At 42.6% G+C, this 17,572-nt stretch overlaps 1 protein-coding gene across 2 annotated transcripts in view; it reads right to left on the bottom strand.

Moving 5' to 3' along the window:
• Window positions 1-16,919, bottom strand: part of GRIP1 (glutamate receptor interacting protein 1) — a 334,173-nt gene extending 317,254 nt beyond the window's left edge. For both annotated transcript variants that reach the window (XM_075080866.1, XM_075080872.1), the window contains exon 1: window positions 16,748-16,919. In XM_075080866.1, the coding sequence (XP_074936967.1) occupies window positions 16,748-16,802 (55 nt within the window). In that variant the 5' untranslated portion in view covers window positions 16,803-16,919. The remainder of the gene's footprint in view (window positions 1-16,747) is intronic.
• Between the last annotated feature and the right edge of the window lie 653 nt (window positions 16,920-17,572).

Raw genomic sequence — 17,572 nt, 5'->3', positions numbered from 1 at the left:
TTCATGCTACAAACCAGGCCAGAGACAAAGCTAGGCGCAGAGTAAAATTAAAATATGTACAAGCTACTGTATTGGTTTATTACTCATTTTCATAAATAATTCAAAAAAATTTTAAACTTTTAATGCTGTGGCTGCCACAGTGCTCCCACCCTGCTGCTCCAAAGCAATGCACTGACCAGGAACACTGCCAGAGCACTTCAGTTTGGTCCACTGCTGAATAAACATCCTCCATAGCAGTTAACCTCCAGTTGAAGACAAGATAAAAAAGTCTTTGCAAAAGCTGCGCACACTGGTGCTGCCACCACTCACAATACACATGGATGGCTTATAGCATGACAACCAGATCAATTTCCAGTCTTCCTCTAGTCACTCCAAGACACATCAAATCACAGAATCACAGAATTGTAGGGGTTGAAAGGGACCTCAGGAGATCACCTTGTCCACCACTCCCCGGCTTGAGCAGGGACACCCAGAGCAGGGGGCACAGGAACACGTCCAGGTGGGTTTTGAATGTCTCCAGGGAAGGAGACTCCACAACCTCTCTGGGCAGCCAATTCCACTGCTCCGTATCCCTCACAGCAAAGATGTTTTTTCTCATATTGAGGTGGAACTTCCTGTGTTTCAATTTGCACCCATTGCCCCTTGTCCTGTCATTGGGCACTAATGAAAAGAGCCTAGTCCCATCGTCCTGGCACCCACCCTTTAGATATTTATAGGTATTGATAAGATACCCCCTCAGACTTCTCCAGGCTGAACAAACCCAAGTCTCTCAGCCTTTCTTCATAAGGAAGATGCTCCAGTCCCCTCATCATCTTGGTAGCTCTCTGCTGGACTGGCTCCAGCAGTTCCCTCTCCTTCTTAAACTGCGGGGGCCAAAACTGGACACAGTACTCCAAATGTGGCCTCACTAGGGCACAGCAGAGTGGGAGGATAACCTCTCTCTCTCCACCTGCTGGCCACACTCCTTTTAATGCACCCCAGGACACTGTTGGCCTTCTTGGCCACAAGAGCACATTGCTGGCTCATGGTCACCTCGTTGCCTACCAGCACTCCCAGGTCCCTCTCAGCAGAGTTGCTTTCCAGTAGTTCAGCTCCCGGCCTGTACTGGTGCATGGGGTTGTTCCTCCCCAGGTGCAGGACCTTGCACTTGCTCTTGCTGAATTTCATCAGGTTCCCCTGGGCCCAGCTCTCCAGCCTGTCCAGGTCTCGTTGGATGGCAGCACAGCCTTCTGGTGTATCAGCCACTCCTCCCAGCTTGGTATCATCAGCAAACTTGCTGAGGTTACACTCTGTCCCATCATCCAGGTCATTCATGAATATGTTGAACAGGACTGGACCCAGCACAGACCCCTGGGGAACACCACTAGTTACGGGCCTCCATCCAGACTCCGCTCCATTGATCACAACCCTCTGAATTCTGTTGCTGAGCCAGTTCTCAGTCCACCTCACTGTTCAATCATATAACCCACACTTCCTTAGTTTGCCTGTGAGGAGGCTATGGGAGACAGTGTCGAATGCCTTACTGAAGTCAAGGTAAACAACATCTACTGCTCTCCCTTCATCAACCCAGCCAGTCACGCCATCATAGAAAGCTATCAGGTTGGTCAAACATGATCTTCCCTTGGTGAATTCACGTGACTACTTCTGATAACCTTCTTGCAAGTGATACTAACTTTATTATTGATGCTTACAGTTCAAGTTAAAAGTTTTACAACAAATTACTGATTTGTTAAAAATTAAATGTTTCAAGGAAAAAGACATAACCTCAACATACAAGAAGTATTATTTTTAAAAAACTATATATGGATTCTGGTCATTCTCATGTTGAGCTGCTGGATCCATGGCTTTAGGATATTCTACGACACAGACAGGCTAGCAACAGTGGGTCCAGAGTTCCTACTTTAGATTTTGAAATTATTTGGGCTTTCAAGGATTCCCTATTCATAACTACAGACCTTAAAAACCCACATCCAGAGTTGTAGCCCTAGCTGGAATAACTTCCAATTCAACAGCAAAGAATCTGGAAGCAGAGAGCCCTCAGTCTCAACCAGAGGTCCGCAGCTTTTCCAAGCTCTCCAATACATGGGCAGAAATACTTTCCTTTTCTCCTAGCTCCTTCTCTTGCCCATCTTCTCAACAGTCAAGGTAACTGACTGTGAAAAATAAATTTTAAAATATATATATTCATCCCACAGCAAAAACATTTAGCCCAAACAGTAAGAAAAATTTTAAGTGACAAAATAGTCTTCATCATGAAGGTAGGAAGTTACAACATTCACACATATGCAACTCGGGGCGGGGGGGGGGGGGAGGGAAGAAGAAGAAAGAGATGCTCAGCCTTATCAGTTGTTTAACTGAATTCAAAGAAATGTTCATGGACAAGATCTGACTTTCCTTAAGTCCATGAACAGTTTTCACCAGTTCATACAAACAAGGAAGGACTAGGAATGTGCTTAAAGTAGGAAAAAGTGATCTTCTAAAAGAAGAAAAATAGAGGAAAAACATTGAAGACCAACATGAAAGAGGGATGATTGAGGAGATTAAAGTGTTTACTGATCAAGCAAGAATTAATAAAGGATAACGAAGAGAAGAGCAGATGAGCAATATCAGGATACTTGGGGAAAATTAATAGAAGGGTAACATAACGGCAGAGGAGCAATGGACAATCCAGTGAGGAGCTCTCCTCAAAGAACAACAGTGGCTCCAAAAGCAGGGAGGAAGATGGATTTGTGAACAGTGGGAGGGAGAACTTCAAGTTTACAGTAAAGGTATGTCTGGATCTTGATCTTCGGCTCCAGTTTTCCAACTTCAGAAATGACACTGACCAACTACACAGGTGTGAAGGAGCAAACAGCAACATGCAAAGTATAGCAGGCGTCTGCAACGAAGAACATGGACAGCAGTGACAAGGACAGATAAGGTGAGGGCATACCCCAGTAACTTCTGGTTTTCTTGAGAAGGGCTAAAGAGAACATTCATCAGACTTATCAAGTAATAACGTAAAGACTTGCTTCACACAATGCAAAATTAGACTGTGAGTTTAATTTCCATACAATACTACTTAGGTAACTGATTACAGGATTAAATCAGACATTTCTAGAGATGGCAAGCATACTCACTTTATAATAGTAAGCAATAAAATATGAACAGAAGCTTCAAACATAATACAAATTCTCAAACTCCAGCACAATAATAAATTTCTAACCAATATCCCCAAGACGAACGTTATCCTGCATTTCACTGCTACAGAGTTTACTGCCTTGAAGCAGGAAATACCAGACATGGTCACAGACAAAGTAGATAAGAAGGACCTCTGCCCCAATGAACGTGGAAAACGGAGTGTTCCTGTTTGAACATTAATTTCTCACTCCTTCCTTTCTGTTAAAACAAAAAATCAAACAACAACAAAAAAGATGCATTGCAATAGCTGAAGATTGTTAAAAGGAAACAAACAATTAAATGTTATGAAGCCATTAAATAAAGACTAATAACATGTGAAGAAATCAAGGTTAATATAATAAACGGAAATAAAAAATATTAGATAAACTAGGGGCTTAGTCAGGGTTACTTACATTACTATAAAAATGCCTTTTAAAAATTTTTTTAATAAAACTAGAAATAATAAAATGTAGAAACATATTTTGATTATGTTTATTAAAACACCCAAAAAAATTAAAACATTCGCAGAATGACCTGAGACATAAACAAGTTCCAAGCAATTTCACCCCACAGATTTTTGCTTATTCTTAAATTTAAATATACTGATTTGACTTTTAATGAATAAAAATTAGAAACACTTTTTCAAAACAAATCATTATTCTGAATCTCAAATTATGCTTACACAGCCTATATTCTATGTAAAGAAGCAGATGAAGGAACCACTAGACCTTTAAGTTGTTATTTTCTCTAATCAAAGTGACATTTTGTTAATGTTTCTTTGAACGGGCAAACATTAGCTCACATCTTTGAACACCATAGCACAATCCCTATTTACTGTATAACATTTTGCAATTTTCACCTTTTTTCATTTTTTTTTTTGTTTAACAAAACAGCTTATGAAGAAACATCAATCAATGTGGAGTTCTCACCATTGTCAATTTAATAAGGCTTCCATGGCAATATACTCTACCAGTTTGCCTACCTGTGTTTTTCACTGAGCCTGTACTTTGCCTTGAAGATCCAAACTCTTCCCATAACTTCCCTAATTCACTGCAGCCTTGGAGTAACTCAAAAAGGATCAATTATATAAAATTGCATTCCAAACTCCATTTTAGAAAGAAGCAGAACATGATCCTGATAGCTGAATGCAGAGCCTAACGTAAAAACTACTTACTTCTCTTTACCGGATTATGCCTATAGCTTAAGGAAAGCTGAAGGGTGGTCACATGGAAAGTGAGCAGTACCTGCTCAGGTCACACAGAAAATAAATGACAAATGCTCTGTGTTACACAGTATTGAGGAAGTGGCCAAGGTACTTAAGTCCATCACCACCAAAAAAAAAAAACAACCCTAGAAGCTCAGTAAAGCATGAAGCTCAGTAAAATCTCAGCAGTAAAACCTAAAGGTGTCTGAGACCAATCTCAGAGATTGGTCTCTGAGTCTCTCTCTCTGAGTCTCTCTGAGTCCAGCGTAGTCTAAATTACTGGGACATCAGGAGGAAGGGTGAAGACTACCAGCTAAATCTAAGTTCTTAGAATCATAGAATTACTTAGGTTGGGGAAAAAAACCCTTAAGATCATCGGGTCTAACCATAACCCTGACACTGCCAAATCCAACTTGGTACTATTCTTCTGCGCACATGTATGTACCTTGGCATTCACATCTTAGTATTAGCCAAGCAGACTTTTTATAAGGTTTACATGCAAAGGAAAAAACTGTCTCCTCTCTTCTGTGCAAATTGGGCTCATAGATTATCAGTCCTCAAACTCTGCAATGGCAAATCAAGAACTTGCTCCTGGAAGATCAAATAAGCAAAAGTGCTTTTATTCTTGTCTACCCTTTAAGCAGCACCTCTGTTCAAGGGGAAAGACAGCATTTTCATTATGGAAATAATGCCTCTCTCTCACCCGACTGGACATTTACGTTCAAAAGACATTCCTTGAGGATTTTTTTTTCAGGGAAACCTTCAATAAACACATTGAGATGTACCAGTAGGATAGGAAGCAAGCATACACAAATAAATATTCATATGATTTAGTGACTTATGCACCAATGATCCTTACTATTGCAATACCGAAGTCTGTTTAGAGACAAATGCCTGTATTTTCCTGTTAAGTTTTTTTTTTAACTGACTAGAAAGCTATAGAGCACTGAAAGAGATTTATAGCAGTGTCATACTGCAGAATAATATCGGGTTTATTCACCTTTTTTGTTATTATTCAGCTTACTCCGTGTATGACAACACAGAAATGGAGCTTCCATTTGACACTGGCTTCCTGCTTCCAAGGATGAGCAAAAAGACTTGCAATCCTTCCTATGCATTTTATTCACACAAGTGCAGCTTTTTCCCCGAGAAAAAGTGCCTTTTTTTCTCCTAGCTGTATTTTCTAACCAACTACTAAAGAGACATCCTGTACAATTCCTGCACACAAGAAAGACTACAGACCACAGTGTTCCACTGACTGCAGAACAAGACATGAGAGAGTTCAAACTGCGAAGCAGATGTCTGCTGTGATCTTGCACCAACTACACCTCCGTCTCAATTTTTTTCACAAAATAATACCTACCTCACTTTACAGAAGGAAGGCTAAGGTTTATAAACCACTGCTGAAGATGAAACGCGCTAATGAACTCAAAGTTCTCTCTTCTGCTGGACAAAGCAGAAAACATTAAGATTTGTCTAGGAGCATTTTATGGCTTTCTTTGGAAATTTTAATATTTCTACTGTTACTTAGATTTCAGTAACACTTCCCAGGTGGGAAAGCATTTTCAAAGCACAGACAATACATCAAAAGTTCACAAAAATAGAGAGACTGGAATACAAAATCAAAGTAGTAAGGATTATCCAGAAGGATATGTATTTTAAACGGCCTGGGAATTAAGGAACAAAGCAGAGTAACAGCATTGCTGCTATTTTCCTGAACACCTTTCAATGCCAATTCACAGTAACAGCCCCAGAGTGTTTAAATCCCTCTTCCTCAACAGGTGATCCTCCCTTTACATCCACCACAGCACTCTAGCTCCCAAAGATCTAAGCCAAAACTGTAGCTGTCCCAAATGACAACAGCACAGGTAATGAACTGAAATCCCACTTTCAACAAATTCAGAAAGTTCTCATTGACTTCGACCAAGATGCCACCCTATTTTGTACAGTGATAACTTCTGCTTCCAGGGCTATTATATTCAAATATGCAGTGGGAAAAAAGCTTGGGTTTTTTAGGATCCACACAAAGACAAATTTGGAAAACAACAATTCTCCATGTCTTCACTCTGACAAAGATTTTTCCCCCGCTACGATACGCGACAGCCTTTTTGTGATAATGAATCAGGCAATTCTGAAAACACAGTGGGATCTCAGACCTGTTTGGGTAAATGGTACGTGTCACTTTTGGTGATAAAACTGCTGGCTCCATGTATATATTTTTTGCACGTTACTTTCATCCATGGTGCAACATTTTTCACTGAGAGGAAATGAAAAGATGTTTTTCCACCAGGGAAAAAATATATAGATATAAAGCGTCTTGCAGTTAAACACATTTAACTTCTTTTCCAACAAAGAACACGAGGAACAAGCAAAGGAATACCACCAAATAAAAATATATTTTATGTGTTCTCTGGTAAGAAAAAAAAAAAAAAAAAAAGGCTTTTATTAAAAGGAGAGGAAGAAAATTTATGATATTTTAAACCCCTTTTACTGGCTCTCTCTCTCCCCCACAAAACAGATATTAGCACTTATCACAAGAATGATCTTTAATTAAACAAAACAAACAGTTTCTTTTTAGAATTATCCTTTGATCCACTTAAGCATATAAATTATAAGCCTAAATTTAAGCACATTGATTTAAAAAGGCTTATTCATTCTCAAGGATCCGTACATATAAGCAGCAAAGGTTTCAGTGGCCTTGACTTAGAGTTAAGATTAGCATCAAATGAGCTTGCACCATGTGCGTTATCCATTCATATAGGTAGAGCCTAACAGTTTACCGAGTGCCATGATCGGATCCAGAAAAGTGTTTCTATTTTTTAATATTTTGCTGGATTAGGGACTCCACACAGGACAATTTGCTGATTCAAGCCTTTCACATGCACATTCTGCTGATAAACATCTCTGACATATTATCAATTCATGACAAGTTTTTGTTTTCCTTTTAATCCTTAGTGTGCTATCAAGTGAGGTAAAATGATAAATATTTTATTATCAACTGGAATTTGCATGCAAATTAGATAATTTGTGCATTTGAACTTGAATACCCAGATTCATTACAATAGGCTAAAACTTTTCCTGTTTAAAGAATACTATCACAAACCATGACCTCAGAACAGTTTGAGGAACTTGTGCTCCCTGTCTATTTTACTTTACTACTTCACCATGCCACAAAAGGTACATTTTTCAGTACCACGAAAATGCTTATCTTAAACATTGCAAACCCTTAAATGTGTGTAACTACAACCCTGAGTGTGCTAATTGTGTAGGAACAATCTATAATTCAGTATAAACTCCCCAGAAAATTACAGTGTGTTCACTAACTGCACAAAATCCAGAATTTGCCAATTAGGTCATTTAGAAGCTTCACATAAACATACTTAATTTTCATTTTAATTATTACAGGCAGTTAGCCCTAACGAAATAATAAGTAACACTTGAAACAAGTCAATCAAAGGCTACTTTTCAAGACTTTTCTTCAGCATATCAGCCCAAACACCAAAGAGTTGTTCAGTCTCAATGAGCAGGCCCATCATGCTATTTCTTTCTTTTTATGCTGACTTCTTTCTTTGCAGTTAAAGAAGGAAATTAAATATGCCTAGTTACAAAAAAGGGTCAGAAAAAAATACTGCCAACCCTGGTAAGATCAGAAGAAAGCAAGGAGTAATGGGAGAGGAAAGAAATGTCAAAACTAGCCTGATGATATATCATAAGCTAGGAAAGAAAAGTATTAAGACAACTTTTTCAGATGACTTCGAACTCCATAACTCAACTACAAGGATGTTTCCATCAGTCATCATAAAATTCTCAGAGGTTGTGCTTTTTAAAATTACTTCAATTACTTTACAAAAAAGAAACGTATGTACAGGAATATAGCTTCAGGCACTACCTACCTACTACCCTTATCTTTGTCGAAAGCAGGAAGTAGAATGTAGAGCCAGCAGCTGAACCTTCTTTCTCTTTGGTTTGTAAAATTTATATTTAATGACAGAGGGCAAGTCATCTGAAAATTAAGGCTCTTTCCATATTAAAGTGCTCTGAAAAGGAAGAATCAGTTCACACTAAATATTTAAACAAATAGCAGTGAACACATCTAAAATGCATCTAAGGAGAATGATGAACTAATACATAATATCCTTTTTTGTTTTTTAAACGAACACATAAATATAGGTACCCGTGCATGTCTGAATCTGTGGACATGTGAAAGCAACCACTTAGGCTGATACGAAATTCCAAAAGCTTTAGGGTCAGTACGTTTAAGACAGACACAGGAAATAAGACAGACCATAAGAAAAACCTGAGTTAGTACATCATTTTTGTCCGCAGTTGTAATGACAGAAAAGCTTGGGAATATTTATAATATTCAAATCAAGACAACATGAAACTGAAGTTACAAGGTGCGTATGTTCAATAAGCAAATGTGAACACACAAAAACACCAGTTGTGTTTTAACACTTGGTGCTTGAGGTGTGAGGGGGGTGTTTGGGGGTTTTTTGCTATTAATAATGTTCCTGAATTAATAAGTTATTGACTCACAAGAGCTGCAAGTATAAAGCTACTGAATTATCCTTACACATTATCCATTTCATTCTTTCTCTCCCCTCTCCATACAGACGCCCACACCCCAGCTGAAAGCATTTAATCAACTGCTTCACTTTTGACATGCAAATCCTGCAAGTTTATCTGGCTCCTGCACATTTTGCAAACAGTCCTAGCAAGAGGTGAAGTTAAAAGCACTAGAAATTATAATTTAAAAATACATTTCTGTAAGAGAGGAGACGCATTTCCTTGGTCTTGCCAAATCACGACTTACATAGAACCTTTTACAACACAATTTACTTAACGCCTACATCTTACATACTGTTTGTTTGGTCTGGGAAAGGTTCGTATTACAAACAAAAGGTCAAGTAATTTACAGGTATATTCCTCACAAAATTGGAAGTTTTATCAAATAAATCATGTATTTTGAAAAGGCTTAGGCTCAAATCTTCTCACCACATTCAAAAACACTGCCATATTTACAGTATCACCAGAGAATGTAAAAATGCAAAAGAATAAAACTGGCAGATACATATGAAGGAGGCAACATATTTTGGGGCAATAGTTTTCTCTGACCTTTCAGAAGAAACCTCGGACTAAGAAACAGCCTCCACTAAAACAGCTACAAGGGCTCAGTAAATTTGCTGGCACAGAATCCAAGAGAGTTGCATCCATTTACCAGGCAGTGAATTTCACTCCCCAGAGTATTCCTGTGTGACTATCACTCTACTTTTCCACCCAGCTGTTGTGTAAATAATCCATTCCTAACACAAAAACTACCCAAATACTTCACTGAAAATACCACTGAAATTAAATTTTTGTCAGAGTAGTAAATGGTGTGTTTATTCCACAACAGCCTCATCTCAGACTCAGGTCCCAAGCCTGTCATGAGGAACATGGGTACAAGCGAGGACAAAATCCTGTTCCAAGTTACCAGTGCTTTAAAGGGATTTTGAGAATGCAGAGTATAGCAGGGAGCTTGATGCAACTCGCTTGTTGGAACTATCCTGGCTTTGCTCAGATGCCAAAAAATCTTTTCAGGTGAGAGGCAGGACCTGTGAGCACCAGCTCATGGCTGATCTTTAGTGGCCAGGAGCTGGCACAGATGATGAAAGACAGAAGCAGCAGGGGAAGCTCCCCTTTGCAATCTCAGTACAAAGGACACAGTACCTAGTCCACAGAGATGATAATCCAAATAGAAAATAGTAATATAATCCAAATGATCCACAGGTGTGTTACTCCTGTTTTAATAACAACTTTCAATAAGGCCTGCCATCAGCAAACACCACTGCTCTGGCAGTCACTGCCCCAAGGACCCGATGCACCTTCTTTCCTCCCACCTGTGCAGAACACATTTATCCCACAGCTCCAGTCTTGACACCTTTTCATGTAGAATCTTGAGCAGTGGCAGCTCAGGTAATTTTGAATTATTTAAAGAAACAACCCATGGGATATAGATATGTATTGAAATTCAAGAAGAGTTGTCTATGTCTAAATTACCAAGGGATCTCACACTGAGGCTTCTGTGGTTTAGGTTATGCTCCTCTCTAAAGTTTCAGTGCATAGGAAACTCTGATCAGGAACTCGTGTTTAGAGCTTGTATGCTTCACGGCTGCCAGATACCCACAAAAGCAACAGTGCCCATCAGTGGCAAACATGGTTAGTGCTTCAACTTCTACATGTTGGTGTTCTTTGAGGGAAGCCAGAGCATTTGCTGCCATATTGGTAAGTCATAACTCATTGCTGGCAAATCTAACTCTCCACTTTTGATGAACATTAGCAAAAACTGTTTTGCCTCTGCAAAAAATAGAAATTGTTTATTTGCACCCAGTGTCTCACATTTGCGTTCTATATAGGAAAAAAAGCTCTGGTTATGACCCAAACACAGTAGATAATCATCTCCCAGCAATCAGTGAAGACCATAACCCTCATGAAGATTCTGCGAGATTTACCAAATTCTTTTAATACTGCAAGTCATAAAATGCTGTTAACTTGGCTGTGCAAATCACAAGAGATGTCGATGCTTTTTGCTTATTCTCAGTTCCTTTCATGCTAAAAGGGCACTAGCGAGCAATTGTTGCCTCCTTCCCATCCCTGTGTTAGAGCCCTCCCAGTCCCAGCTGGTTTTAAGAGCAAGAATGAAACAACTGACACAGCACCAGTGCCCTTTGCATGCTGATGAAAACCAGCTCTAGAGTGTCAGCTTATCCCACCTGGCAAATGGTCTTCAGCAGTGTTCAGTTTAGCAAATGGAGAAAGACCAACTGTCCAAGACGCAGTTTGGTCAGACTGAGGTGAAGAGAGGCAGAAGCCCCAATAAGGATAAAACACATATCATTCGTAATTAGTGTTTTGTTATTAACATGTCTTTTATTACAGGTGTTTTCCAATTTGAGATTTATATTTTCAGATGCTACTGGAGGACTGGAAGGCAGCTATAGTTAAGCCAGCTTCTTATATAATGTCAGCAGCTAAGATATGGTGATATTTCCTTCCATTTTTGTCCTTACCACTGTTACTCACCACTTCTTTACTTTAAAAAGCAACTGCAGCATGCTTCACATAGGATAACTGACCAAACGTCCAGACTGTTCACTCACTAGGTATGTATCTGGGCTCTACACTAAGTCTAGGCAACGCCTTCACTGGGATAGAGATGATCTTATAAGCACCTCTCCCGCAGAGCTGGAATCCAAATGTTCACTCCTGACATCCAGCCCTGACTCTTAGGGCTGCCACTGTAAGCACAGCCTCTCTTCCCAAAAGGTTTTCTGCCACCCGATTTATACTTCAACTTTTCAGGAGAAAACAGAAAAATAAAGACAAAAAGCCTTTGCACAAGGTTTCCAATCCCAAACTTCCCTGACATCCCAAAGCTTACAAATCAGTCAAACACAAGCACTAGATCTCCAGCTCTTACTTTCTTCAGTTTCCAAGGATCCACTTAAGCCCAAGACGAAGAGGTTCCTCTTGCCTTATTAGACCAGAGCTTAAAGACAATGAACAGTTATCCTCAGCCTTTTGGGTTGAAGCTACAAGCTAATTTTCTAACATGTACCTGGAAAGAGTATGAAGGGTATCCTCTATTAAAGTGGTCTCGTTTGATCAGACGTAAATTGCTAAACCACAATAACACTATGGAGTTCAATAACAGGCCCATATCTCTCCCTTATCTGAGAAACTGATTCTCCTCCAGCTTGAGATGAGCAGACAAGCTCACGCAGCAGTAACCTCAGGGACAGGCGCTTGTTGTCAGAACATCTTCCATGAGAACACGCTAGTTTTGTATTTGAGGCAGGATTCACTAAATACTTGCCTATTTTTTTTACCCTTGAGTCCCAGGTTTTAAAACATTTCCTAATGTTTCCTTTAAAACACTTCCTGAAGATGACCTAATTTCCCTGTCAAGAACTGTGAAGATGGATGCAATAGCAAAAAATAAAAATACAGTCTTTCCTTCTTCCACCATGTAATCGGGCTACCATGCTGAGAATAGAGGCAGAACAACTGTGGAATGCATAATACCATTTATTTTTTTTAAATCAAGACCAAAATATACTTAGATGCATTCTTAAAATGAATAACCATGTACATTAAGGGATCTCAAGCAGTCCCATAGTGAACATACAAGACATACAAATACTATTTTCTGTACTCCTGTCAAACTTGATCAGCTATAAAGTTGAAACAGGAGTTCCATAAAATGCTTTCGTTTAACTGGATTGGAACAGATATTGAACAAAATTAATTCCAGGAACATTTTTCTTCTCAAAAGTATTTGCTCAGCTGTCACCTCAAAAAGTTTTTTAGGTGGTTTATAACAAGATTTGATTTAGCATCTCAAGCAGAAAATTGGGGAGGGAGGGAATGCGCCCTGAATTTTAACACCACCATCTTACACTGGTAAGTCTTCACATGTCATTTTATAAAGTGACAGGGTTTACCGCATCAGGCGTGTGCTACAGTTCTTTTACTCCACACTGAGCACAATTCTTGTTCTCTAAAGGAGAGGACTCCTTGCAATAATCGTGGCAGTGGAAGGCAGAAGCGGAACAGCCACTGCAGACCACTGCTCAATTACAGAGCTGGCAGTAGAAATCCAGTAACTGCGCTGCAGCATGCACAAAAAAGCAGCTATCCACTTCGTATTTTAAATACTGTTTTAGTCTCTAAAAAGCAGCACAACATTATTTTTTAGTTGCCAGAAATATTCTGCATAATTTCTGTGGTGAAGACATCTAAAAATACCTGTTGAAATACCACTTATTGTGACCCCGTTGGAAGAGAATCTTCTCCACAACAAAGCGCACTCACAAATGCTAATCCCTACGTGCACGTGTCCTCCGATGCTTGAAACATTAACTCAGGTTATTCTCCTTCACTCAGGGTATCAGTTATTGCCAAGGTGACCGAACAGTGCTGACCTCGTCTCTGCTACTTCGTATTAGTTAAGGCCAGCCAATCTCCATTAGCAAAATTCTGGTTTTGTCGAGCTTTTCGATAACCTCAATGTCAGCACACGACTTGAAGAAACAAAGGCAGGCTGAGCTGAGGACTTTTTGATGTAGGCATTCAACATGGAAGGGGGGCTCTGCAGCAAAGAAGGGGCAAACAAGGATACCGATATACTAAAATAACCCTGCTCGGAGCAAACTCAGTGTGTCTGCACAAGGATATGACTGCAATATCCCAACAGCTCCTCGCATCAAAACAGAAGCTTCACAGATAGTGTTTTTGAGTTGAGCCCTCACACCAAAAACATGCTGCTGCAGTAGCACCACGATCCAGTTCCTGACATACTAGATGAACTGAGCACCAGGGGAGATACAACAGTGTTTGAAATGCTTCCCAAAGCAATGCTGCATTGGTTTGGACTGAGACAAGAGTATCAGTACCCAGTGAATCTTTTACGCTGCCTCAGGGATGCAACGAGATTTCCATGTGGCCTCTCTAACAAATCCACCCACCATTCCAGCTTCACGTCTTCACACCCACAACTTCTCCCCTTTCCACAGCTGAGGACACAGGGGCCAGATCAGCTCTATACAGGTGCGTGCACAGGATGCAGAGCTCCCGAGGAGAGGCTAAAAGGAAGCTGGTGAGGTTTGAGAAGAAAAAGTGCAGGGAAAGACAGTCTGTACAAACCTTTGCCTTCCCAGTTTTCCCAGCACCTCCAGCGACCTCTTCTTTTCCAGTTCAAGCCTGCTGCTACAGCTAGACTTGAAATTAAAGCTGCACAGTAACTGTTATGGCAGAGAAGGGGTGTACAGACTAAGACTAAAGGGGAAAGCCAGCAGGAGGCACGTGGATAAACCAGGATTATTTAGCTACTCCTTTTCTGAGGTTTTGTTTGGTTTGTGATTGGGGCTTTTTTTCCTGGTTTGGGTGGGTTTTGGGGTTTTTTTTTTTGTTAGTTTGTTTGTTTCATTTTTATAGCCTGCTTTGGGAGTATCCACTACCAAGAAACTTCAGCACCAAATTAACTGAGCGGTTTTGTTGTTAATACAGCAAAATATCTATTAGTCAATCCTGCTGGTGCTCATGGGGTTGAATAAAGACTAGCTCGTCTCACTAGAAGAAAACACTAGTTTAAGCAATCAGAGTACAGGTAGATAAAATCAAAGAAAATACACACACATTAAGTGTTTCTTGTTCTTATATTCTATATAAGTATTATTATCCAATATACATACGCATTTGGGGTGGATGAATAAATAGATATTTTATATCCTATATAGGAATGCACTTGTACGTGTGACAAATACATTTATGTCGCTAAATATTTCATATCCAATATTACTCCATATCTAAATCACAGAAAATTACCGGCTACAACATTAGTTTAAAGTAACAGCATTGACATTCACCAAAGTCTTCTGATAGCACAATGTACATAAAATGTTCTGCGGAGTAACCGAATTGAAATATTTTTCTAGAAACAGCAGAGGGGGATGTTCGCACAACTGGCTTTGAACCAGAATTTCACAGTATCTGTATTTGCCTTTTAACTGAATGCCATACTAAACTCCTACATTAGCTAAAGATTCACCCTCGTTTCATTACTGCACTGGCCATTTTTCTGGCTAGTTTGAAAGCTTTATTTCATCTACTCTTCATACTCAAGCACTATTAAATTCAACACCGATTAACTATTTTGACCATTTAATATTTTGCCGAGTCTAAAGCAGAAAAGTTCCAGTAACTGGAATCCTGCTAAATTACTAGCTGAAACTGAGCAATATACAATGCGACATACTTTAGAAAGTAATCATTTACTTCAGGCACAGAAGAGGTTTTTTATTTATGCAGCGGAAATACAATCAAGAAAAGCATCAGTGATAAGATTATTAGCATATACATCTATCCAGCTTCATAATGAAGATGAAAGAGATTAAATAGAAAATAAGAATAAATGAGAACTGTTAACAAATCAGTATTCTAACTGGTATTAAACCCATGAGAGCAAAACCATTACCATTGTTTACTTTGAATAAAGACAAGCCCACATGCCACAGCTCATGACAGAATGAAATGGCAGAACGAAATGAGAAAATCTTTCTGGTTTCTGACGTAGCCAGATTAGACCCCTTCTAAAGTTTCCTCAACTGGAAAAGCATCTGATGCATTTTGACAACTGTTGTCCATCCTATATCTGTGATTCCTCAGCTACACAGATTCCTGACATGAAGAAATATGACCACAGATTTTAGTAATGATGGTATTTACTAGGAGGAAAGACTAAAAACCTAGCTTTTCACAGCTGAACTACCTGCTCGCGTTTCAGCCACCATTTTTATGATGTCATATGTTTGCGATGAACTTCCCATTAGGGATAGCATTTACCGGTCAGAAGCACGTCAGGAGTTCTGCAACAGACCTCCACCTCCAACGCGAGGGTACAATACTTCTTATGTGCAGCAAACAAAACCTCCTCTTTTTTAATGCTCGGTGAATTTTTGTCCCTAGCAGTACGGCTACCTCTCCAACACGGCGGCAACCAAACCCCAACGTCCTGCTTCAGGACTCCGCAAGCTACCATGGAATTAATGACCTGTAAACCAAAGATACGAGACGACGGGTGTACCTGAGGGTTCCCAAGCGTAAATGGTGTACTCGCCTTTTTCCCTTTGACTCACAGACCGAGGCTAGAGCAGCGACACACCAACCTCCCATGACGGAAGCCCTCTCTGAGAAAATGCCAAAGTTACCTTTTCGTTAAACAGACTCTTTTATTTTGAAAAGTGACCTGAAACTCTCCGCCCTCCGCCAGTACCGACCCCTACACGCCGGGGTTTCGGGGCCCGAGGCCACCCCTCGGCCGATGGCGGGACCGGCGGGGCAGCTCCTCCGGGCGCCGCTCGGCGCGATCGTTGCCGGTTCGCAGAGCGGGGGTTCGCGGCTCCGCTGAGCCCCACGCAGGGAAGTTTCGCGAAGTCACTTCGGAGCCCACCACCACCACGGCTCACGGAGCCCCTCCCCACCCCCCGGCTTTAGGAACCCAGCCCGAGGGACCGCGATCGGCGGCACCGAGGAGAAAAGTTAGTTGCCGCCGGGGCGGAGGCAGCGCGGCCCGGTGTGTCCGGCCCGTCCGCCCCCCCCACCCCGCCCCGGCCCGGCCCCCGGCCTCCTGCCGCGGCGGCTGAGCAAGATGGAAGGCGCGGGGCCGCCCGCCCACCCGTCCCCCCGTGGGGCGGCTGCCGCCGTGCCCCGGGGATGGTTGCGGGGGGACACACGGACACACCGGCGGCAGCGCGGCGGCGGCAGCAGCAGCCCCCGCGCCCTCCCTGCCTCCCTCCTTCCTTCCTTCCCTCGCAGTGGCTGCCGCCCCCGGTGCTCCGCGCTCACCTCGCTCCGGCTCGGCTTGCAGGCAGATGGGGATGTTCTTCTTCCAGCCCGGCATGGCTCCGCGCTCAGCGCTGCGGCGGCGGCGGCGGGGGGCGGCTCATGGCAGGGCGAGGCGGCGGCGGCCGGTGCTCGCTGTGTGTGTGTGGAGGGCGGGGAGGGGGTGGGGGGGAAGCCGGCAGCTCCAGCGGGCAGCGGCGGAGGGGCGGCGGCCGCGCGGTGGGAGGGAGGGAGGGAGGGAGGGAGGACGGGGGGAGGGGAGGCGGCGGAGCTCCGCCAGCCGGGGGGACGGGAGGGGGGGCGGTGTGGGCTGGCCCCGGTTCAGCCGGGGACGGGAGGGGAGTAGGTGGGGGTGGGGGGGTGGCGGAGGGTCGCCCGTCCGTGTCCCCGTCCCTCCCCGCCGCCGGCAGGTGGGGCCGCCCGGGCCCCGCTCGGTCACAGCGGGGCCAGCTGGGGCGAGGCCGCCGCCCCGGTGCGGGCCGGGGTGCGGGGAGCAGCTCCGCGGCTCGCCGTGCCCACGGCGCCGGGCGGGGGGCTGCGGGTGCGGCTGTGACACGCGTGGTAACGGCTGCCGAGGCGGTCGGAGGGGCGCCCCGGGGTCGCCGGCTCCTCACTTGTGGAAGGATCCGAGTTTTGGCCCCGAAATGCGGGGTTGGGCGTTTGGTGCGGCGTGTGCGACCGTCGCGCCCTGCCCTTCCCCTCGGATCCTGCTTCACGGGTGGGGCATTGGCGTGGGCTCGTCCCCTGCCCTCCGCAACCCCCGGCGGGCGAGTCTGCCTGCACCCGCATGTGGGAAAGCTGGGAAATAACGAGTTAAAATACAGGCAG

Source organism: Phalacrocorax aristotelis, chromosome 1, assembly GCF_949628215.1.
Source record: "Phalacrocorax aristotelis chromosome 1, bGulAri2.1, whole genome shotgun sequence".
In the NCBI taxonomy this organism is placed as follows: domain Eukaryota; kingdom Metazoa; phylum Chordata; class Aves; order Suliformes; family Phalacrocoracidae; genus Phalacrocorax; species Phalacrocorax aristotelis.
Note: the sequence above shows the minus strand (reverse complement) of the source record. Positions and strands in the feature narration are given on the sequence as shown.